This window comes from Nicotiana attenuata, unplaced genomic scaffold, assembly GCF_001879085.1.
Source record: "Nicotiana attenuata strain UT unplaced genomic scaffold, NIATTr2, whole genome shotgun sequence".
NCBI classification, from domain to species: domain Eukaryota; kingdom Viridiplantae; phylum Streptophyta; class Magnoliopsida; order Solanales; family Solanaceae; genus Nicotiana; species Nicotiana attenuata.
This window is the reverse complement of record NW_017670885.1, coordinates 173,906-198,370: the sequence shown is the minus strand read 5'-3', so window position 1 is coordinate 198,370 and position 24,465 is coordinate 173,906. Positions and strand designations below refer to the sequence as shown.

General features: G+C 39.2%; 1 protein-coding gene across 1 annotated transcript; it reads right to left on the bottom strand.

The window, feature by feature from the left end:
* Positions 1-11,170: 11,170 nt before the first annotated feature.
* LOC109244204 (nudix hydrolase 16, mitochondrial-like) lies at positions 11,171-24,207 on the bottom strand. Its single transcript, XM_019411259.1, has 4 exons — positions 23,795-24,207; positions 19,648-19,762; positions 18,954-19,037; positions 11,171-11,772 (listed from the first exon to the last, which is right to left on the bottom strand). The coding sequence occupies exons 1-4, from the start codon at positions 23,863-23,865 to the stop codon at positions 11,506-11,508; spliced, it is 537 nt and encodes a 178-aa protein (XP_019266804.1). The 5' UTR covers positions 23,866-24,207; the 3' UTR covers positions 11,171-11,505.
* Between the last annotated feature and the right edge of the window lie 258 nt (positions 24,208-24,465).

Below are 24,465 nucleotides of genomic sequence, written 5' to 3'. Positions count from 1 at the left end.
GGGGGGGGGGGGGGGGAGGGGGAAGAATGGAAAAGCCCTCACTTTATTGATGGGACGTTTTGATCCCCTTTTCCTCTCATCCTCCCCCGGTTCTGGTTCAGGAAAGGGTCAACGCAAGGATCTTATTTCGAAGCAATCTCTGGAGTTTTCCCTTATCCGAACGGTCTTGCAAGAAAATAGGATTTTCATATTGAGCTCCAATATACGCTATTGGGATGGGATGGCTCCTACTAGCTCTCCCCCCCTAATGTCCTCAAAACGAGGAGGCCATAGAGAAACTTTTTTTTATTCCTTTGTTTCGAAGCTTCGTGAAAGAACTCCATTCTATCTCTCCCTCGTACGAACAAAAAAGTGCCTCCAACCGTACGTGGACGAGTTTTTGCCTCATACAGCTCGGGCCGAAAGACCGGGGGAAGTTTAAGAAGAGATGGGGACCTAGCAGCTGTCGATCGGCGGCGGGGATAAGCTTTGCTTCTTCACAGCCTATCCCCCCAAAAACCGACGAAGACTGAATTTAGCTGCCAACCCTAGTCAGCAAGCTAAAAAACTTTCTCAAGAACATGGAGAGCGGGGACTCTTTAACCTGGCAAAAATATAGATAAAGAAAATGAAAAAATGGGGGGTCGTGGTAGAAGGAGGGACTTGAACCCTCAACCTCAGCCTTGGCAAGGCTATGCTCTACCATTTAAGCTATTTCCGCCAGTCTTTATTTGACCCCAAGAATGGATTGGATCGAAACTCAAAGGCCGACCTCTTCCGAGCCAAAGCTAAAAAGGAAGTGCAGGAAGGATCTGACTAGAAAGTCGTCTTGCTGATGCGATAGTCCTCTGGGTAAGCTAACGGAATAACAGAATCGAAAGCAGACGTAATCGAAAGGTGAGGATCCAAGACTTGATGGGTACAGAATCGCCAATTGAAAAAACAAATTCTAGTCATTTATGCATCCCCCTTTTACTTAGTAGGCTTGAAAGGCTGGACAGTTTCTTTTCCTTTCCTGTCCAGTATTTTTCAATCCAAGCCAAAATAGGAAAAGCCGCAAGCACCACTAGGCCCGGTCGTCGGTTTGAACGTCAGTAGGGTCCGATATTCATTCCTTCGTTGTATAGGCCGTACCAAGGCCTGATATAAGGGTAAGCCAATAGCGAATAACCTTTTCTTCCCTGCCTTCTCGACCTTCTATTCCCATCCTGCAGCAGTCACCAGTCTGGTTCCCCTACCCCACAAGTAGCTTGATGGCCGAACCACTCCCAAGGCGAATAGTGCCCTAGGGGCCGACCCGGCACCGACCGGCTGAGACTCCCGTGCAGTAGGAGCGGACTGAGTCGGTATTCGTCTTACGAGAGGCGCACTCGTATGGCCTTTCGAGGTTCCGAAAGGGGATGCGCTCAAGCATGCGAAGAGAATCGCTATCCTCTTTCTAAAAGGCACGGGGTTTAGGTCTATTGCTTATGTCCGATTTGCTGGGCTAGCTTGACTTCTACTTCGAGAGGAAAAAAAGAATAAGAAAGGAGCGTAGCAGCCAGGGCTCTTACCAAAAAGCATGCAATGACACAATCAACAGCGTTGAGCTCCTTACCCGCACTCCGAGCAGGTGGGTATCGACAGACACAACGACTTAATCAACCGGGGTCGGCCTACTGGGCACCTGTGGGATTAGTGTGTGAGACCGCGCAACTGACGCATGGGACTCACCCTTTACTTGGGAATGAGAGGGGAAACATAGCATGTCACAAGAGCGAGGCGAGGGTGGAACCCTACTGCGAGAGGGACTCCAGAGAAGGCATGAGGGTTTTCTAAAAGTCTCCTCATTACTCCTGCCCTTTACCCAAACAGTACAAGAATGGCAATCCACCTATTTGGTGTTGCTGCTGCCCTCAACGACCTGATCGTCCCAATCCGGCACCTCAGCGTCGGTAGGGACCCAGAGAGGCTGCCTTCACTTTGGCGTTCCTTCGTAGATCTCCGGATTTCACCCCTGCTACTGGGAAGAGAGAGCCGCTGTCATTCTTCGCTTCGTTCGGACCATTGTTCATAGTTGGTTTAAGCCCGAGATCGCACGAGCGGAGCAAAAAGAAAGCAAGGGGAATTCTTCTCTTTGTTGGGGAGAAATCCTTTTGATTTGCGTATTGAATATAGATCCGAGGAAAAGGTCCCCTCCTTCAATATCATGATTGGGTCGACCAGGCCAGATTCATATGAATGTAGAAAAAGGTCTAACAGGAGGAAAAGGTTAGAACTTTCCGCCTCAGATTTTGGACTATACTACGATATAATTCGCATTGGTATAATGGTAGGATTTTCTCGTAGATTGATTTAAGGCCTTAAGAACGAAAATTCAACACAATTCAATCTATAACTTCTCTTCTTTTTTTTTTTTTTATCTTAGAAGCCATGTGCTGCTGCTAAGTATATTCTTCCTCTGATGGTAGATAAATGAACGACTTCACTCTGCTTACTAAGTCAGATAGCACCTTTTGCAATCATATCATTTGGCCTCACCTTTTTTCTATTTTGATTTTTTTGAGATTACGAGGATAAAGTTATAACCAACGTGTACATTTTTCCCATGACATGCATAGCATTTGTGTAGTCCACACCAAACGAGAAATAGCAATGTATAAATTAGCAAACAAATAATACAAAGTAAAGCATTTGTTTAAACTGACTTAATTTGGTTAGTCCACAACAAGGTTATCGAACCAAATGTAGTTAGTTAGAAATATGAAGAAGTTTTTGTTTGTTCTCTCCAATTCACCTTCAAGTCTAAAATACGGTTCAACATCTAAAACAGCATTTCGCGGTTATCTTAGTTCTAGTCCTAAAATGAAATTGAGGCATTACACACCATCCAGCTTAAGGATTGGTGTTCTCTTCTGTATGAAGTTCACAGGAGAAAAAAAAAAACTTCTGCTTTGGTCCGAAGATGGAGTAAAAACTAGTCCTCGTTATTCATTGTGCTTGCCATACCACTGTCATGCCACTTCAAAAATCCTTCCTCAAGAGCCTGTCGCATCCATGGGTGCCGGCAACATTGAATTGCTTCTGGAATTGTTCAGCCAACTTCTTCTGCGAAGCCTCTGTTCAGGCCAGCATTCAAGCTCTTCCTTTACCAACAGCGCAAACATGGCAGCTCTACACAATCCTTCTGGACTATACTCGTCTTGAAGTGTTTTGCTTTTTAAAGAAGTTATACCCCAGAAAGTGCTGCAAAAATACAAATGTATAGAACTTATGAATACAAGGGAAAAAATGAAATAAGTAAATAAAAAACATGCACATGAAAAGAGAAAAGAAGAGAAAACGCTTAAGTTTGTTGGTAACAAACAAGGCTCCTTATATATGATAGAAGTTTTGAACCACAGTCAAAAAGGAAAGTTTCCTAATTCTTGTTACCTCTCACCGGGACAGGTATTGAAGGGTCCACCAATAAGAAAAAAATCACCTGCCAATTTTTGCGACTATTAATATTTAAACATTGGTCTCCCGCTGTCTATCAACTTCCTTGACCATTAGGCCACACCCTTCAACACTTAAATCTTAATGAATCTCTTCTATTAAAAATCGGAATGAATTTTCTCTCGACTTTCAAGAGGTGCAAAAATCACAGAACTCATATCTATGTCCACAGCCTATTGAACGCCATATTATTACCCGCGCACATAGAGGCGAGTTTTAGATCGGTCGAAGTAGATCAATAAATTACCCATGATCATGACTAGAGTACAATAAAGTAAGGGAAATAACAGTTATTACCCTTACCATCCATATTAAACAAACAGTATCAAAATTAAAACTATCAATATGAACACTTCAGACCATATGAGCTAGAGCTACTTGCTAATTGACAGATTTTGTTATTAATAATAAAAAATCTTATCAGGAACTGCAGCCACCAAGAGGGTACTGGTTATACTGAAATATTCTAAAAAGGTAGAATATGCTTATAGCATTATATTGAAAAGATTCGTGGTGTACCAAAGATCTAAATTCTGAGGACATCTAGATTTTACAAGAGATATATCCAGTTTTCCTCCCGCGACCCAACTAGTTTAGCATTGAGGTTTAGTTAATTGAATACTGAACTGCTTTATCTTTAAATCTACGATTCCTTTTTTTCTTTTTTCTTTTTTTTTGAAGTAAGATGTTTATTTGTGGCATCAAGAATATGCATTGAGTTACACAGAAATGAAGATGTTAGCTCCAATAAATCATGTTTCTATACTAGCACAGGGAACCAAAAAGCAAAAAGTGGCAGTCAGACCAGGCTCAGTGAGCCAATAAAATCTAGAAAGGGCTAACAACATTTAAAGGGAAAGAGATTACTCCAACTAAAAAGAAACCGCTGACATCTAGCTTTTCAACAAGTTAGTTAGGAGTTCAAATTGTCATCAAAACATCTACAATTCCTCTCTGTCCAGGGTACACCAAAAAATGCAAGTTGGGATCATTTCCCAAATACTCTTGATGGCCCGGTTGATTTTCAAAAGCTCCAACTTTCAACTAGTAGTATTAGTCTTTGTAGTCTTTTTCTTTTTCTTTTTTCTATAGAGCTATATTCCTACCTGTTATTTCTTTCGCTTCAGTTATTTTACTATATCGATGTTGTTTTATATATCATTGTTACTGCTTATTACTACTGCTCCTTTTCATTTTTTCCTTGAGCCGAGGGGTTCTTCGGAAACAACCTCGTACCTCCACGAGGTAGGGGTAAGATCTGCGTAGACACTACCCTCCACAGCCCCCACTTGTGGGATTATACTGTGTATGTTATTTTGTTTTGTTTTGTTTTGGTGGAAGTGATTGACAGCTGTCATAATGACTGGTTTGATAAAATCCCAAGCTTTTTGGAAAAAAGCCATTGTGTAACCATAAGGTCCCGGTCCTGGTGCACAAAATTATGGCTGCTATCACCTCTTCCTCTTCAAATGTTCTTTCGATCCACACTCTTTTCTTCCATGGAGATTTTGGCAAGGTTTTTCAAAGATAACACTAGGTCTCATCGCTCATTTTCTGAATCGAGCCCCTGATAGAAGCTTAAGATTTCAGCTTTGGTGCATCTTTGTCTTATGTTATCTCTTCCCCAAATCTTTAGCTTATCAATGCAATTGTATCTTTTTGTTGGAATTTGTCATTTTCACGGAAAAAAAAAATTGGGGTACCTATCTCCTTATTTGAGTCATAGACACCTAGATTTTTGTCACCGTGATATCTCATCAACCTTTTGCTACCCACAATTACCTGTTGTTCATTCCAAATACCCCTAATTGCTACAAGTTCAAGCCAAAGTTTCCGCTCTTTCAAGGATTTGTGTGTGGCCCATAAAACCCTGTAAAAACACCATCTGAATTCTCCATGAGTAATTTCATACATGACAAGGTGTAGTAACCTTGATGAGTACCACTGTTTTGCCACTGTCTTTTGTCCCATAGGATTTATAATCCTCCACTATTTCCTATTGATTCAATTATGCCCGCTTGACCAACGATTGCCCCACTCTTGTCGTGATGGGAGTCGTGATTACAGAAGTGGTAGTGTCGCTTGACAACCAAGTTCTCACCCAAGAAAGAAAGTTTCAAATACCTAGGATCAGTAATCCAGGGGATGGGAGATCGACGAGGGATGTCACACACTATATTTGGAGAAGAGTGGATGAAAATGGAGGCTTGCATCTGGTTTTTGTGCAATAAGAAAGTGCCGCATAGACTTAAATGTAAGTTTTACAAAGTGGTGGTTAGACCGACTATGTTATATGAGGCAAGAGTGTTGGCCAATTAAGAACTCTCATATCCAAAAGATGAAATAGCAGAGATGAGGATGCTGAGGTGGATGGTGTGGCATTCTAAGAGAGATAAGATTAGGAATGAAGCTATTCAGGACAAGATCAGAGTGATCCTTGTAAGGACAGATGTGTGAAGTGAGGTTAAGATGGTACGGGCATGTGAAGAGGAGAGTCGTTGATGCCGCCTGAGGATTTGTGAGAGATTGGTTGTGGCAGGCATGAGGAGGGGTAGAGGTAGGCCTAAGAAGTATTCTGTAAGGTGATTAGGCAGGACATGACGAAACTTCAGCTTACTAAGGACATAACCTAGATAGGACGGTGTGGAGGTCGAGGATTAAGGTACAAAGTTAGGGGGTAGTTGGATGTATTCCTTTGTCATCTTAGGTGGTAGTAGTATTAGTCTTGTAGTCTTTTTTTTTTTCTTTTTTCTGTGGAGCTATATTCCTAACTGTTATTTCTTTTGCTTCGTTATTTTACTATATTGATGTTGTTTATATGTCATTGTTTACTGCTTATTGCTACTGCTCCTTTTTCATTTGTCCTTGAGCCAAGGGTCTTCGGAAACAGCCTCTGTACCTCCACGAGGTAGGGGTAAGATCTGCGTAGACACTACCCTCCTCAGACCCCACTTGTGGGATTATACTGTGTATGTTGTTTATTTTTCTTTTGTTTTGGTGGAAGTGATTGACAGCTGTCATGACTTAGTTTGGTAATATCCCAAGCTTTTTAAAAAAAAGCCATTTGTGTAACCATCAGGTCCGCGGGTCCTGTGCACAAGAATTAATGGTTGTTATCACCTTCTCCTCTTCAAATGTTCTTTCGATCCACACTTTTTCTTTCCATGGAGATTTTGGCAAGGTTTTCAAAGATAACACTAGGTCTTTCGTTGCTCATTTTCTGAATCGAGCCCTGATAGAAGCTTAAGATTTTAGCTTTGATGGCATCTGTCTTATGTTATCTCTTCCCCAATCTTTAGCTTATCAATGCAATTATATCTTCTGTTGGAATTGTCATTTTCACGGAAAAAAAATTGGGTACCTATCTCCTTCTTTGAGTCATAGACACCTAAAATTTTTACTCTGTTATATCTCATCAACCTTTGCCACCACAATTACCCGTTTGTTCATTCCAAATACCCCTTATTGCTACAAGTTCAAGCCAAAGTTCCGCTCTTTCAAGGATTTGTGTGTGGCCCATTAAACCTGTAAAAACACCATCTGAATTCTTCACGAGTAATTTCATACATGACAAGGTGTAGTAACCTTGATGAGTACCACTTTTTACCACATGTCTTTTGTCCCATACGATTATAATCCTCCACTATTTCCTATTGATTTCAATTCTGCCCACTGGACCCAAACGATTGCCCCCTCTTGTCGGACCAGTCTTCTATCTTTGTTGTCATGTAAACATAAAATGCCTGCCTTCCATTTTTGAATCGGTGATTTAACTATACTCCTTTTGTTAGTATCATTCAAAACTTGTACATTCCAGCTTAAAATTTTGATTGTTCATCAATGAATGCATTGTAATACCGGTCCCTGTCCTCTTTCCTCTTGCCATAGTAGGTCACACCTGATAGCATCCTAGGACCTCAACTCTATTTAACGACAAGGATGAAGCTTTGGAATCTTAAAGAGGGCCTTTAATAAAATCTCAAGCTAAAGAGTTGCAAAACAAGGTCATTGAACTTCAAGAACAAATAAAGAAGTTGTTAGTTGGGAGGAAGAGCTCAAGGATAAAGGATATCATTCGGCTAGCTGTTACAATAATATTTGGCCCAAATTTCATGTCCAAGAAGATGTGGATTGGAACCCAAGAGATTTCCTTTGAAGAAGGTCTCAGCCGACTTTTGGATCAATTTGGCACCTAAAAGTCTGTCCAAACTTGCAGCCCGAGAAGTCCTATATGAAGCCATACTTTTTATAACTTAAAAAGGACTTAATTGTTGACCAAGAAGGGTAACATTACTGAAACTGAGTGCAAGTTGGTGGCAAGTTGCCTTCAAGATTTTCAAGATCCTATCCTAGATTTGGTTTTAACTTATTTCTATATATTTTCGGTACTAGATTTATTGTTTTCCTAGGTAAGTTAAGGTTATGTTTTCCTTTTCCTAAGATTGTTGGAGTTACTTTACAAGATTGACTTGGTTTTTGTTTCCTAGTGTTTTTCCTTTTCCTAATATAGTTGGACTTGTTTCAAAGTAGTTTAGGGCTTTATTTCCTAGTTTTGCTTTAATTTCGTGACCCCTCCTACTAATATAAAGGGTGTCTTCTTTGTTTTTAGAGTAAGGCTGCGTACTATAGACCCTTGTGGTCCGGCCCTTCCCCGGACCTCGCGCATTAGCGGGACTTAAGTGTACTGGGCTGCCCTTTTTGTTATTACACACTATTAAAAAATAAAAAATTGTAGATTCTTCTTTCACTCTGTGTGTGGTTACTCTTGGATTTATTCTTTCAACTTTCAATACTCAACTTAAGGCGGTAAGATGAATTGTTCAAAAAATTTTGAGAAGAATTTTTTAGAAGAGAATTGTTTCAAAATCTTAGATCACTTCTAGGTGTTCAAGAAGGTGATAGGTTTAGGCTTATAGCCTGTTTGGCCAAGCTTTTTTTGGGCCAAAAGTGCTTTTATTTGGCAAAAAGCACTTTTGGCAAAAAAATTGAGGTGTTTGGCCAAGCTTTTGGAAGGAAAAAAGTGCTTTTGAGGAGACGCAGAAGCAGTTTTTGGAGAATCAGAAAAAAGTAGCTTCTCTCCAAAAAGCACTTTTCTTAGAAGCACTTTTGAGAAAAATACACTTAGAAGCAGTTTTCAAAAGCTTTGGCCAAACACTAATTACTGCTCAAAGTGCTTTTCAAATTAATTAGCCAAACACAAACTACTTCTCACCAAAAGCACTTTTTTAAAAGTACTTTTGAGAAAAAGCACTTCTTCCAAATAAAGTTGATTTTAGAAGCTTGGGCCAAACGGGCTATTATTATTGTTCAAGCTATTCTAAAGGGTCAGGTTTCACAATCTATCTCTTATTTTTAATTCTCTACCAAACACGATTAGTTTTCATTAGTTGATTGTTGTTGTTAGGATTTAATTTCAAGAATAGACTTCTAGAGTTTTTTGAATTCGATCTTATCTTTAATTTCTGTCCTTCTTTTTGTATCTTTATTTTTGTGTTTAGCTTCCTCCGCACGTTTCTTAATTTCCTTGTTTTTATTTAGTAATTCTTGGACCTCTATCATGTTGTTATCAAGTGGTATCAGGGCATAATCTAATCAAAATTTCAAATTTTCGGGGTACCGCCGTTGTCACGGAGCATGGGAAGGACGCGCGGCGATTACCCCGAAAACCTTCGCTTGCTTGGAGGCATCTGGAGGCTCACGCAGCACAACCGGCGAGCAGAGCCAAGCCCAACCATTACAGTCAGGAGACGCGTGGGCGTGACGTCCTGGAAGCGGACGTGTAAAGCATATCGCTTTTCGCATATCACTTATCCCGGTCACCCCTTCCATCCAGAGAAGGTAAGTTCAAAGCCTAATTATTTCCTTTTCTACTTATTCACATCCTCACTCGAATAAGACAAAAGCCTTCGAACTTACAGCCACTACCCCAAACATCTTTCTATGACACCCTGCCCGACATCGTCACGAGTAAGCCCCCTTTCTTTTTTTTATGTTTTTCAATCGCCTTTGTTTATTATGAATCCGTTCGACATATATGCCTTCACTCGGGCCTCAAAAAAGCAGAGAAATGTTGAAGTGACGTCCAAGCCCGTGGTCGCAATGCCGCCTCCACGCAAGCCCTCGGTCACCAAGCCGACCTCGTCCGCTCGGAAGGACACAACCTTGGCCAACCTTCCGAGTTCTACCCCCGCTACCACAAATATCACAGCCCATACACCGCTCGAGGGTACCTCCGCCCCCAATTGAGCAAAATGGAGCAAATTCGGTTGAGGCCCGGGAGATGAGGGAAAGGAGAGAGAAGAAAAGGGAAGGTTCTGCTGAGACTCAAGTCCCCCTGCCGGAGCTCCCCGAACCTGAAGTGGAAGTCGAGGGGCTGTTCAGTGAGAAGAAGCGTCAAATGATTTGGACAGTTGTCGCGCTGGCGGAGCAGGGAGCCTACAGGGAAGGTTGGGGCAATGAGGAGCTAGACGAGTATCTGCAGAACCTCTACCCCATCGACTACATCTATCGCTGAACCAACTGAACATCCACTTGAAACGGCATAATCATCAGAACCGACTGCAGCTTCATTGACTGAATGAACTGGTGCCTATACCTTTCTAGGCTCCTGGTGCTGGCTGTAGTCGTGGGAGGTGGGGGATCTACCAAAAAGCATGCAATGACACAATCAACAGGTGAGCCCTTACCCGCACTCCGAGCAGGTGGGTATCGACAGACACAACGACTTAATCAACCGGGGTCGGCCTACTACGGGCACCTGTAGGGATTAGTGTGTGAGACCGCGATCCACAAACTGACGCATGGGACTCACCCTTTACTTGGGAATAGAGAGGGGAAACATAGCATGTCACAAGAGCGAGGCGAGGGTTGGAACCCTACTGCGAGAGGGACTCCAGAGAAGGCATGAGGGTTTTCTAAAAGTCTCCTCATTACTCCTGCCCTTTACCCAAACAGTACAAGAATGGCAATCCACCTATTGGTGTGCTGCTGCCCTCAACCGACCTGATCGTCCCAATCCGGCACCTCAGCGTCGGTAGGGACCCAGAGAGCTGCCTTCACTTTTGGCGTTCCTTCGTAGATCTCCGGATTTCACCCCTGCTACTGGGAAGAGAGAGCCGCTGTCATTCTTCGCTTCGTTCGGACCATTGTTCATAGGTTGGTTATAAGCCCGGAGATCGCACGAGCGGAGCAAAAAGAAAGCAAGGGGAATTCTTCTCTTTGTTGGGGAGAAATCCTTTGATTGCGTATTGAATATAGATCCGAGAAAAGGTCCCCTCCTTCAATATCATGATTGGGTCGACCAGGCCAGATCATGAGTGAATAGAAAAAGGTCTAACAGGAGGAAAAAGGTTAGAACTTTCCGCCTCAGATTTATGGACTATACTACGATATAATTCGCATTGGTATAATGGTAGGATTTTCTCGTAGATTGATTTAAGGCCTTAAGAACGAAAATTCACACAATTCAATCTATAACTTCTCTTCTTTTTTTTTTTTATCTTAGAAGCATGGTGCTGCTGCTAAGTATATTCTTCCTCTCGATGGTATGATAAATGAAGACTTCACTCTGCTTACTAAGTCAGATTAGCACCTTTGCATCATATCATTTGGCCTCACCTTTTTTCTATTTGATTTTTTGAGATTACGAGGATAAAGTTATAACCAACGTGTACATTTTCCCATGACATGCATAGCATTTGTGTAGTCCACACCAAACGAGAAATAGCAATGTATAAATTACAAACAATAATACAAAGTAAAGCATTTGTTAAACTGACTAATTTGGTTAGTCCACAACAAGGTTATCGAACCAAATGTAGTTAGTTAGAAATAATGAAGAAGATTTCTTGTTTGTTCTCTCCAATTCACCTTCAAGTCTAAAATACGGTTCAACATCTAAAACAGCTATTTGCGGATTATCTTAGTTCCTAGTCCTAAAATGAAATTGAGGCATTACACACCATCCAGCTTAAGGATTGGTGTTCTCTCTGTATGAAGTTCACAGGAGAAAAAAAAAAACTTCTGCTTTGGTCCGAAGATGGAGTAAAACTAGTCCTCGTTATTCATTGTGCTTGCCATACCACTGTCATGCCACTTCAAAAATCCTTCCTCAAGAGCCTGTCGCATCCATGGGTGCCGGCAACATTGAATTGCTTCTGGAATTGTCAGCCAACTTCTTCTGCGAAGCCTCTGTTCAGGCCAGCATTCAAGCTCTTCCTTTACCAACAGCGCAAACATGGCAGCTCTACACAATCCTTCTGGACTATACTCGTCTTGAAGTGTTTTGCTTTTAAAGAAGTTATACCCCAGAAAGTGCTGCAAAAATACAAATGTATAGAATCTTATGAATACAAGGGAAAAAAATGAAATAAGTAAATAAAAAACATGCACATGAAAAGAGAAAAGAAGAGAGAAAACGCTTAAGTTGTTGGGTAACAAACAAGGCTCCTTATATATGATAGAAGTTTTGAACCACAGTCAAAAGGAAAGTTTCCTAATTCTTGTTACCTCTCACCGGGACAGGTATTGAAGGGTCCACCAATAAGAAAAAATCACCTGCCAATTTTTGCGACTATTAATATTTAAACATTGGTCTCCCGCTGTCTATCAACTTCCTTGACCATTAGGCCACACCCTTCAACACTTAAATCTTAATGAATCTCTTCTATTAAAAATCGGAATGAATTTTCTCTCGACTTTCAAGAGTGCAAAAATCACAGAACTCATATCTATGTCCACAGCCTATTGAACGCCATATTATTACCCCGCACATAGAGGCGAGTTTTAGATCGGTCGAAGTAGATCAATAACATTACCCATGATCATGACTAGAGTACAATAAAGTAAGGGAAATAACAGTTATTACCCTTACCATCCATATTAAACAAACAGTATCAAAATTAAAACTATCAATATGAACACTTCAGACCATATGAGCTAGAGCTACTTGCTAATTGACAGATTTTGTTATTAATAATAAAAAATCTTATCAGGAACTGCAGCACCAAGAGGGTACTGGTTATACTGAAATATTCTAAAAAGTAGAATATGCTTATAGCATTATTGAAAAGATTCGTGGTGTACCAAAGATCTAAATTCTGAGGACATCTAGATTTTACAAGAGATATATCCAGTTTTCCTCCCCGACCCAACTAGTTTAGCATTGAGGTTTAGTTAATTGAATACTGAATCTGCTTTATCTTTAAATCTACGACTTCCTTTTTTTCTTTTTTCTTTTTTTGAAGTAAGATGTTATATTTGTGGCATCAAGAATATGCATTGAGTACACAGAAATGAGATGTTAGCTCCAATAAATCATGTTCTATACTAGGCACAGGGAACCAAAAAGCAAAAAGTGGCAGTCAGACCAGGCTCAGTGAGCCAATAAAATCTAGAAAGGGCTAACAACATTTAAAGGGAAGAGATTACTCCAACTAAAAGAAACCGCTGACATCTAGCTTTCAACAAGTAGTTAGGAGTTCAAATGTCATCAAAACATCTACAATTCCTCTCTGTCCAGGTACACCAAAAAATGCAAGTTGGGATCATTTTCCAAATACTCTTGATGGCCCGGTTGATTTTCCAAAAGCTCCAACTTTCAACTAGTAGTATTAGTCTTGTAGTCTTTTTTCTTTTTCTTTTTTCTATAGAGCTATATTCCTACCTGTTATTTCTTTCGCTTCAGTTATTTTACTATATCGATGTTGTTTATATATCATTGTTACTGCTTATTACTACTGCTCCTTTTCATTTTTTCCTTGAGCCGAGGGTCTTCGGAAACAACCTCGTACCTCCACGAGGTAGGGGTAAGATCTGCGTAGACACTACCCTCCACAGACCCCACTTGTGGGATTATACTGTGTATGTTATTTTGTTTTGTTTTGTTTTGGTGGAAGTGATTGACAGCTGTCATAATGACTGGTTTGATAAAATCCCAAGCTTTTTGGAAAAAAGCCATTGTGTAACCATAAGGTCCCCGGTCCTGGTGCACAAGAATTAATGGCTGCTATCACCTCTTCCTCTTCAAATGTTCTTTCGATCCACACTCTTTTCTTCCATGGAGATTTTGGCAAGGTTTTCAAAGATAACACTAGGTCTCCATCGCTCATTTTCTGAATCGAGCCCCTGATAGAAGCTTAAGATTTCAGCTTTGGTGGCATCTTTGTCTTATGTTATCTCTTCCCCAAATCTTTAGCTTATCAATGCAATTGTATCTTTTGTTGGAATTTGTCATTTTCACGGAAAAAAAAATTGGGTACCTATCTCCTTATTTGAGTCATAGACACCTAGATTTTTGTCACCGTGATATCTCATCAACCTTTGCTACCCACAATTACCTGTTGTTCATTCCAAATACCCCTAATTGCTACAAGTTCAAGCCAAAGTTCCGCTCTTTCAGGATTTGTGTGTGGCCCATAAACCCTGTAAAACACCATCTGAATTCTCCATGAGTAATTTCATACATGACAAGGTGTAGTAACCTTGATGAGTACCACTGTTTGCCCACTGTCTTTTGTCCCATAGGATTATAATCCTCCACTATTTCCTATTGATTTCAATTATGCCCGCTTGACCAACGATTGCCCCACTCTTGTCGTGATGGGAGTCGTGATACAGAAGTGGTAGTGTCGCTTGACAACCAAGTTCTCACCCAAGAAAGAAAGTTTCAAATACCTAGGATCAGTAATCCAGGGGATGGGGAGATCGACGAGGATGTCACACACTATATTGGAGAAGAGTGGATGAAATGGAGGCTTGCATCTGGTGTTTTGTGCAATAAGAAAGTGCCGCATAGACTTAAATGTAAGTTTTACAAAGTGGTGGTTAGACCGACTATGTTATATGAGGCAGAGTGTTGGCCAATTAAGAACTCTCATATCCAAAAGATGAAAGTAGCAGAGATGAGGATGCTGAGGTGGATGTGTGGGCATTCTAAGAGAGATAAGATTAGGAATGAAGCTATTCAGGACAAGATCAGAGTGATCCTTGTGAAGGACAAGATGTGTGAAGTGAGGTTAAGATGGTACGGGCATGTGAAGAGGAGAGTCGTTGATGCCCCCGTGAGGATTTGTGAGAGATTGGTTGTGGCAGGCATGAGGAGGGGTAGAGGTAGGCCTAAGAAGTATTCGGTAAGGTGATTAGGCAGGACATGACGAAACTTCAGCTTACTAAGGACATAACCTAGATAGGACGGTGTGGAGGTCGAGGATTAAGGTACAAAGTTAGGGGGTAGTTGGATGTATTCCTTTGTCATCTTAGTGGTAGTAGTATTAGTCTTGTAGTCTTTTTTCTTTTTCTTTTTTCTGTGGAGCTATATTCCTAACTGTTATTTCTTTTGCTTCGTTATTTTACTATATTGATGTTGTTTATATGTCATTGTTACTGCTTATTGCTACTGCTCCTTTTCATTTGTCCTTGAGCCAAGGGTCTTCGGAAACAGCCTCTGTACCTCCACGAGGTAGGGGTAAGATCTGCGTAGACACTACCCTCCTCAGACCCCACTTGTGGGATTATACTGTGTATGTTGTTTATTTTTCTTTTGTTTTGGTGGAAGTGATTGACAGCTGTCATGACTAGTTTGGTAATATCCCAAGCTTTTTAAAAAAAAGCCATTGTGTAACCATCAGGTCCCGGGTCCTGTGCACAAGAATTAATGGTTGTTATCACCTTCTCCTCTTCAAATGTTCTTTCGATCCACACTTTTTCTTCCATGGAGATTTTGGCAAGGTTTTCAAAGATAACACTAGGTCTTCGTTGCTCATTTTCTGAATCGAGCCCTGATAGAAGCTTAAGATTTTAGCTTTGATGGCATCTGTCTTATGTTATCTCTTCCCCAATCTTTAGCTTATCAATGCAATTATATCTTCTGTTGGAATTTGTCATTTTCACCGGAAAAAAAATTGGGTACCTATCTCCTTCTTTGAGTCATAGACACCTAAAATTTTTACTCTGTTATATCTCATCAACCTTTGCCACCCACAATTACCCGTTGTTCATTCCAAATACCCCTTATTGCTACAAGTTCAAGCCAAAGTTCCGCTCTTTCAGGATTTGTGTGTGGCCCATAAACCCTGTAAAACACCATCTGAATTCTTCACGAGTAATTTCATACATGACAAGGTGTAGTAACCTTGATGAGTACCACTTTTTACCCACTGTCTTTTGTCCCATACGATTATAATCCTCCACTATTTCCTATTGATTTCAATTCTGCCCACTGGACCCAACGATTGCCCCACTCTTGTCGGACCAGTCTTCTATCTTTGTTTCATGTAAACATAAAATGCCTGCCTTCCATTTTTGAATCGGTGATTTAACTATACTCCTTTTGTTAGTATCATTCAAAACTTGTACATTCCAGCTTAAAATTTTGATGTTCATCAATGAATGCATTGTAATACCGGTCCCTGTCCTCTTTCCTCTTGCCATAGTAGGTCACACCTGATAGCATCCTAGGACCTCAACTCTATTTAACGACAAGGATGAAGCTTTGGAATCTTAAAGAGGGCCTTTAATAAAATCTCAAGCTAAAGAGTTGCAAAACAAGGTCATTGAACTTCAAGAACAAATAAAGAAGTTGTTAGTTGGGAGGAAGAGCTCAAGGATAAAGGATATCATTCGGCTAGCTGTTACAATAATATTTGGCCCAAATTCATGTCCAAGAAGATGTGGATTGGAACCCAAGAGATTTCCTTTGAAGAAGGTCTCAGCCGACTTTTGGATCAATTGGCACCTAAAAGTCTGTCCAAACTTGCAGCCCGAGAAGTCCTATATGAAGCCATACTTTTATAACTTAAAAAGGACTTAATTGTTGACCAAGAAGGGTACATTACTGAAACTGAGTGCAAGTTGGTGGCAAGTTGCCTTCAAGATTTTCAAGATCCTATCCTAGATTGGTTTTAACTTATTTCTATATATTTTGGTACTAGATTTATTGTTTTCCTAGGTAGTTAAGGTTATGTTTTCCTTTTCCTAAGATTGTTGGAGTTACTTTACAAGATTGACTTGGTTTTTGTTTCCTAGTGTTTTTCCTTTTCCTAATATAGTTGGACTTGTTCAAAGTAGTTTAGGGCTTTATTTCCTAGTTTTGCTTTAATTTCGTGACCCCTCCTACTATATAAAGGGTGTCTTCTTTGTTTTTAGAGTAAGGCTGCGTACTATAGACCCTTGTGGTCCGGCCCTTCCCCGGACCTCGCGCATAGCGGGACTTAGTGTACTGGGCTGCCCTTTTTGTTATTACACACTATTAAAAATAAAAAATTGTGAGATTCTTCTTTCACTCTTGTGTGTGGTTACTCTTGGATTTATTCTTCAACTTTCAATACTCAACTTAAGGCGGTAAGATGAATTGTTCAAAAAATTTTGAGAAGAATTTTTTAGAAGAGAATTGTTCAAAATCTTAGATCACTTCTAGGTGTTCAAGAAAGGTGATAGGTTTAGGCTTATAGCCTGTTTGGCCAAGCTTTTTTTTGGGCCAAAAGTGCTTTTATTGGCAAAAAGCACTTTTGGCAAAAAATTGAGGTGTTTGGCCAAGCTTTTGGAAGGAAAAAAAGTGCTTTTGAGGAGACGCAGAAGCAGTTTTGGAGAATCAGAAAAAAGTAGCTTCTCTCCAAAAAGCACTTTTCTTAGAAGCACTTTTGAGAAAAATACACTTAGAAGCAGTTTTCAAAAGCTTGGCCAAACACTAATTACTGCTCAAAAGTGCTTTTCAAATTAATTAGCCAAACACAAACTACTTCTCACCAAAAGCACTTTTTTAAAAAGTACTTTTGAGAAAAGCACTTCTCAAAATAAGTTGATTTTAGAAGCTTGGCCAAACGGGCTATTATTATTGTTCAAGCTATTCTAAAGGGTCAGGTTTCACAATCTATCTCTTATTTTTAATTCTCTACCAAACACGATTAGTTTTCATTAGTTGATTGTTGTTGTTAGGATTTAATTTCAAGAATAGACTTCTAGAGTTTTTTGAATTCGATCTATCTTTAATTTCTGTCTTCTTTTTGTATCTTTATTTTGTGTTAGCTTCCTCCGCACGTTTCTTAATTTCCTTGTTTTTATTTAGTAATTCTTGGACCTCTATCATGTTGTTATCAAGTGGTATCAGGGCATAATCTAATCAAAATTTCAATCATGATAATCTGGGAGGTTCTTAAGCCAAAAAAAAAAACCAAAAGAAAAACGAAAATCAGCCAAAAAAAATATCAAAGTGTTATTGCTCATTATTAATTTTCAGAATTCAAGTGTTATTTGGTTTCTAAGTCAAGAAAGGAAACAGGAAGACGCGATCCTAATACTTGAATATTAAGGTAACTTCTTTCCTTATTCTTGTATGTTTTGGGTTTCTTAAAATTCTTTTTTTTTTCCTACTAACAAATTTCTTTTCTTCATAGGTTTGGACCTTCACTTCCCTTTCTTTTTCTAACTCCGTATTTTCATCACTAAGGGTTGTGACTTGGTTTATTAATTAACGACCAAGGGTTGCTTTGAGTGGAAAAAGGAAAGAGAAGTGAGAGGTAATGAACTACACTCTTATTTCGTATGTTGGTGACTTTATTATTTTTGTGGATGGTGATATTTTGATGCATATCAAGTCATTAACTTCTCTACCCCACAGGGTAGAGGTAAGGTCTACGTACACACTACCCTCTCCATACCCCACTTTTGGGATTATACTTGGCTGTTGTTGTATCAAGTCATTAACTGTAATATCTAAGTTCAAAAGCAAGAGTAAGTTGCGTCCTTTTGAATTGAGTATGACATAGATGATTATGTATTACAACTTGGTGGAAAGAGGCATGAAATTTATGAGAAGAGGCTTGTGAATGGGTTAAATGTTTCTTCTTATTTTATTCAAGTGTCTAATGAGTTTTCATGTGATAAATTGCTAGAATGTTATTTTCGTTGTGTGATGGGAAGCCAATGACTCAAGGGAGCATGTCAATGACTCATCATGCACTTCTTCGTCATCCAATTGCATACAAGGTATGGTGCACAGTACGGAATGTTGTTGGAATTGAATCAACAAAGCTGCGGCCTAAGCCATTTGGCACACATGTGGACACTATGGATGGGAAGGAATGGAAGATCAATGGAAGGAACTGGAAACTCTTCTATAGATAGTAGAAGAACATTCTAAGTACACTTTTGGGACACTTTAAACCCAACTACTATGATGAATGGATGTCATAGAGAATCACATTTTGTATAAGATTCTCTCCTTTCTTCTATACACCTGGCAGGCAGTGTAGTTCCCTCATCATATATAAAAAATATGCATTTTACCTAAAAAGAAGACAGGAAGACCATTTTGATAAATGAATTTAAAAGCACTTAATTCCTAAAAAAGGACCACTACTTGTGCAGTATAAGTAGTCACAATCTTCAACATATGTTCCATGTCCGAATGGTACAAAATGAAATTAGCACTAAGAAATCACGTCCAACTTGCGCACCAAATATCAAAGAAAAACAAAAGCGGATACATCAAGAGACCTTACCACTAGATCCCCTCGAACTCCAGCTTCCTCTATAGCTTCACGAATAGCTGCATCCTCGACAGATTCATCATTTTCCCAACCACCCTATTTATACAAGATGTGCCAGAGATGTCAATAGCAGCACTAGTAAGGTACTCATCCTTATGATCTTTACAACAAAATCAAACGAACCAAAAGAGTCACTCAAATTTATTCAGCAATATCACATGACTTCAGAGAGCCCAAAAGTAGACATCAGGAAGAACACTTGATTTAAAAGAAAAGAACAAAAAGTATGGCAACCAAACAATTTATGTGGCACTCACGCTTTAAAAAAAATATAAAAAAACAGAAGTATGAGCACAAGTGTTAATCTTTTTCAAATGCATAACCAGCGTGTTATAAAATTTCATACGCAGCACAATCTAACCAGGTTAAAAGGTAAAAGATGAAGGACGTTAAATATCGGTACGGCATTTTACCGGAACATACCTAAGTAGAGAACCATCACCAAACCTCAACAAAAATAAAATTGTTAGTTTTAAACTTTAATAAGAATCAACTTCACACCATGATTAGGATAAAATAACTAGATCCATCGGGAAATTAAACCAGATAACATCAGTTAATTCTGGCCAGAAAAAGAAAAGGCATTATAATCATTACAATTTCAATAGGATAATGCTGAAAACCCAAATGCTCTAACAATTCCCACCTTTGGGAACAGAAGACCAGGCCCACTTGTCGAGTTTATCATCAGTACTTCAACTATCTTCTCAGACGTCTCACCACCATTTTCTTCCATATTTCTGAACCTAAATGGAATACACCTGCAAGAATTCTATTAGTCAAAATTCGGATTAAGGATATTATGAGAAGATACTTTTAAATGCAAACCGAGGATGTAGTAAAGAAGTAGTTGCTCATAACTTCCTAATGCTTTAGAAGAAAAGATTATATGATAACCAGAATCTATAGAAGTTGTACCAATACCAAAAGAAAGATATAAAATGATGTATATCTATAGAAGATGTACCAACAACAAATAAATGATTCAAATGATGTATTCTTACATGTGAAAAAAAGAGTCTTTCCAAAAAAGTTACAGGTGAGAAAGAGAACTCCAGAAATAAAACCAACAAATTTGGCTTAACCATTGGACCCAAAGAAACCTACAAGGTTCCTTAATTATTGTGATCGCTCTTTGCCTTCCACCTGATTCTTACTCTTTTCAATTTTTTGACTTTTCAACATTGCCACAGTTCAACCATTCCTCTATTAGATTATTTTCTACTGCTCTATTCACTCCTTGACTCATTGTCCATAATGAATATTCGACCCGAGTCCTCTGCTAGAGCTCGGGCTGCTTCCCATACAGAGGATAGATCCAATATAATTCTTCTTTCCAATATTTTGTTCATCCAAAATGAAGTTTAACTTTGCTATTCATCAATGTCAAATGAATTATTCACAAGGAACATTCAATACGTCTTTAACAAAATATATTTTCCCATTTTAAACAAGGACGAGGTATACATAAAATTACATTTTGAAAAATTCTTAGAAGACCTAATCTCATGATTCCACGCAGATCTAGCTAAAATATCGTATAATGGAAGAAACGTTATATGTAGGCAATATCAATTAGTTGGGATTAAGTTTTAGTCATATTAGCATGTTTACTTAGTCCCTTGCTTTCTAGGAGTCCCGACAAGGAAAGTTAGGATTCATATAGGAGACCTCAACTTGCTTGGGATTGAGGCATAGCTTTTGTTGTTCAAAAAAGTATTTTGATAGAGATGCATTTAACATTCCTTACAAATAATATATTAACATTAATAAACAGAAAAGAAAGACTTCATTTTAGATAAACTAAGAGAGGATTGAGGCAGAATAATTTACCACATCCTGCTAATAAGTATTTTATTTCTAATCAAGAGAAGAACACCAAACTGTACAAGCAGAAGCTGACCACCAAACTACACTAACTTCAATTTCCATTCTTGCAGCTATATTCCTTTGAGAAGCAATATGAGAACAGTTCCACTCTCAACCTTACCTATCCTATACCATGAAGGTTCATACTTGATTCCTATATCTACAGGATAAAGAGTACCCTCTGAACCACTCCCTCTATTGATGTAACGAGAATTAATGGCCTTGAACCATAGAGCAATTTGAAGTTGTAACTGGTTCAATTTGAAGCTGTAAACCCTTTCTACTCCTACAAAACTTTTTGGCACATATGGAACATAACCATGATACCTTTTAGAGCATCAACAGGGTTCACTATCCAGTGAAACAACTACAAGTTCAGCTTTGAACTTATTAAATCCAAATTTCATGGGTTTTAGCTAGTATTTCTTGTGTTGGGTAGAAGGGGGGTCTTGGCGCAAAGGTAAAAGTTGTGGCCGTGTGACCACGAGGTCATGGGTAGCCGTAGAAACAGCCTCTTCCAGAAATGTGGCATAAAGCTGCATCATAAGACCCAACGTAGTCCGGCCTTTCCAAGGACCTCGCGCATAGCGGGAGCTTTATGCACCAAGCTGCCCTTTTTTTCCTTGTGTCAAGTTTCGCCTTAAAGGTCAAAGTCAGAATTCGATTCAACTAACTTAGCACATACTTGTTGGAGAATTTTGCTCCATAAAGCCCATCTGCTACAATTATTTTAGTAGAGCAGGTTCTTAAGGCACTGGTGCCTTCCAAAGAGTCTGACAGCACCCTTTTTCCCATCCTTTTGCCCAGAAGACCAACTATCCCTTTTAGGGAAGAACACCAAAAAGCCTATTGTTACCAACACGGCATGAAGAGCTCCATAACTACTCTCAGATTCTGATCCTTTAGGCCTACACGTAGTTTACCTAGACAACTTAAAAGGCTCAGCTGCAGTTAAAATGCAAAATTCTATAGTTATGTCTGATTCTGCTCCATTCAGCATTACGAATAGAAAAAATAGAAATAGAGCAGTCAAGAAAGTAAATTGTTGAGTCTATGCAAAGCAGGTAATGCCTATATGTCAATATCACATATAAGTATTAATGACCCAGTTAATCTTCTCATACCCCTCCCTTCTGTCACAGGTTACTTTCTGTAGGATTAAATCAAAATTACCTTTTGATAAATTTAAATTAATATCTCTCATCAATGACAGACCAATCTTTTGTTGTCACACCTAGTGCTCTCTTGTTTTTATACAGTGAATGGTTAAAATACAACACTCTACATAGCTATTCAAGGTGCATACATCGACAAAGAAATGAACGAGGAGGCAATCTCTCAACTAGAGTACTAGACCAATCAGTTAGTCCTTTTCCTGCCACATTCATCAGCTGTAACCACCACTGCTGATGTTTTCTGTGGAATCACAACACCAAGCTGATGGTGATTGGACAGGTGGGAGTTATCTAGTGTTAGCAAGTACGCTTTGACATGGTGATGAAACCAAAAGAAATGATCAGTTAACATGTCTTGTACCGAGTCTATAAACATGAAGCGGGTTGCGACTGATCTCAGAAGCCACTCTTTCTTTCTTTTTCATTTTTTTTCTTTTTTTGACGAGTGATCTCAGGAGAGATGTTAAAAGGGACAAGTTTGGAGACCTCAGGATCTAGAGTAATGTTAATGGGAAGGATAAGGAGTTGCTCTCTTCTGGTTGACTTAGTAAAAAGGAGACTCATGAGAAGACACTATGAGATTAAAAGATTATTTGATCCCTCTGAAGGTTCTCCAATGACAGACTGACCCAGGTCTTATCATATTCCTACTAAATGATGTTTAGATGGACTTTTGGCAAATAAAAACATACATTAAACTGAGACCAAGTTCAAGTTGGCTCCGCTAATCCTATTCCAAATTTCCAACTTCCCGATAGTCTTTCTTCTTCTTTTTATCTCCTCAATATTTGCTTCTTTTCCGCAGTTCCTCATACCCTTCAAATCACCATATACGATTTTGTTTAATTTTTCTAGTCTGAAATGGACTACTAAGGGATCTTATCATCTGTTGGCATAGCCCAGAGGAAGAGCTTAAGTAGGCCAAAAGAGAGTCCGGAAAACCATTCCTCCCGCATATGGTAGACAATATGGGAAAGGAACTAGAGGTTTTTGAACGAAAAGTTAACACCATTTTGGAGATCAAAGTCAATTGTATACTTTTGTGTAGGATGAAGTATGTGAATGAGGCTAAAACCTTGATAAATTTCATGAGTTCCTTACAGGATTAAGAAGAATTGACTTTTGCTTTTGATGCCACATCACAGGACCACCTTAGAGCTGTCTCTGTAATAAAACGTACTTGATCAAAGAATATTACTCTTCGAGAAGCAACCTAGAATGAACAATGCCCATCACATTTTCACAAGGTCTTTATAGTTCTTGGAAACAAGCATAAGAAAGAAATTCCACTGTTACAACGACTTTCACCGCTATCACACAAATCCAAACCCAAACATCATCTTTATAAATTCACAACCAATTACACAAAGGAGAAGGAAGAAAGAAAGAAAGAATAGCAACATTCTTGTGCACATTTCTCTCAATCAATCCTCATAATATGGCCAAACAAGGAAGACAGCTAGGTCACAGAGGAGCTCCACATTCAACCAGGTTTCACTCATTATGAGGAAATCAAAAGCACCGTAATCAGAAGAAAAGAGGAAACTTGAACCCAAACTCCTACATTCAACAAAATCTACCAAAAACAGACAAAGCCCAATTCAGCAAACACCAAAACAAATCAAAGCAAGCAAAAACAACTACATAACTAAAAGAGGAAATTTACAAACCAAACTTCAACATTCAGCAAACTTGCCCTAAACCAAATAAAACCTAATTTAGCAAAAACCAAAATAAAAGAGAAAATACCCGGCGATAAGGCGATAACCAGCCTCATATCGCTGCTGATGCCGACCAGTCCGAGCCACCAATTCAGACATTTATGTTCCCAAAGAAAACAAAAAAAAATACTAAATTAAATCTGCTAGTCTTATCACAATCCTCGGCTAAATCCAATGTAACAAAAAGCCTTTAACCATTCTTGAACTTTCCCTTTTCTCGTAAAATTCCCTCTGCGTTGTACTCAACCCGTTTCTCCTTCATAAACAGCCATAATATTGCTCCATTTCCTTTGTTTGTTTGTGAAAGTTTTGAAAGGAAGAAAAAAAAAGGTAACGGAGGTAAAGAGAGAGAGAGAGGAGCTAAGAGGGTGCTAAGAGCAGCGCATGAAACGGAGCAACAGGGGGCTTATGTTGGTACGCTCGGAGAGTCAATTTCGTTCCAGGTCGGTTAAATTCTCCCAATGGTTTGGTTTGTTGAATTTTTTTTTTTTTTTTTTTATTGTTTCCCACCCACTGTTCCCTTTCCCGTGGAAGCCCGACTATATCCGGATTCGCACCGCGTAAAACCCCATTCGGGGAAGTGCTCCTGCCAAGTATTTTTTCATACCCAGAGCTCGAACTAGAGACCTCTATTTAAGGGAAAAGCAGAACTTACTTTAATTAAATGACATAAATACATGTCATAATTTCATTTCATAT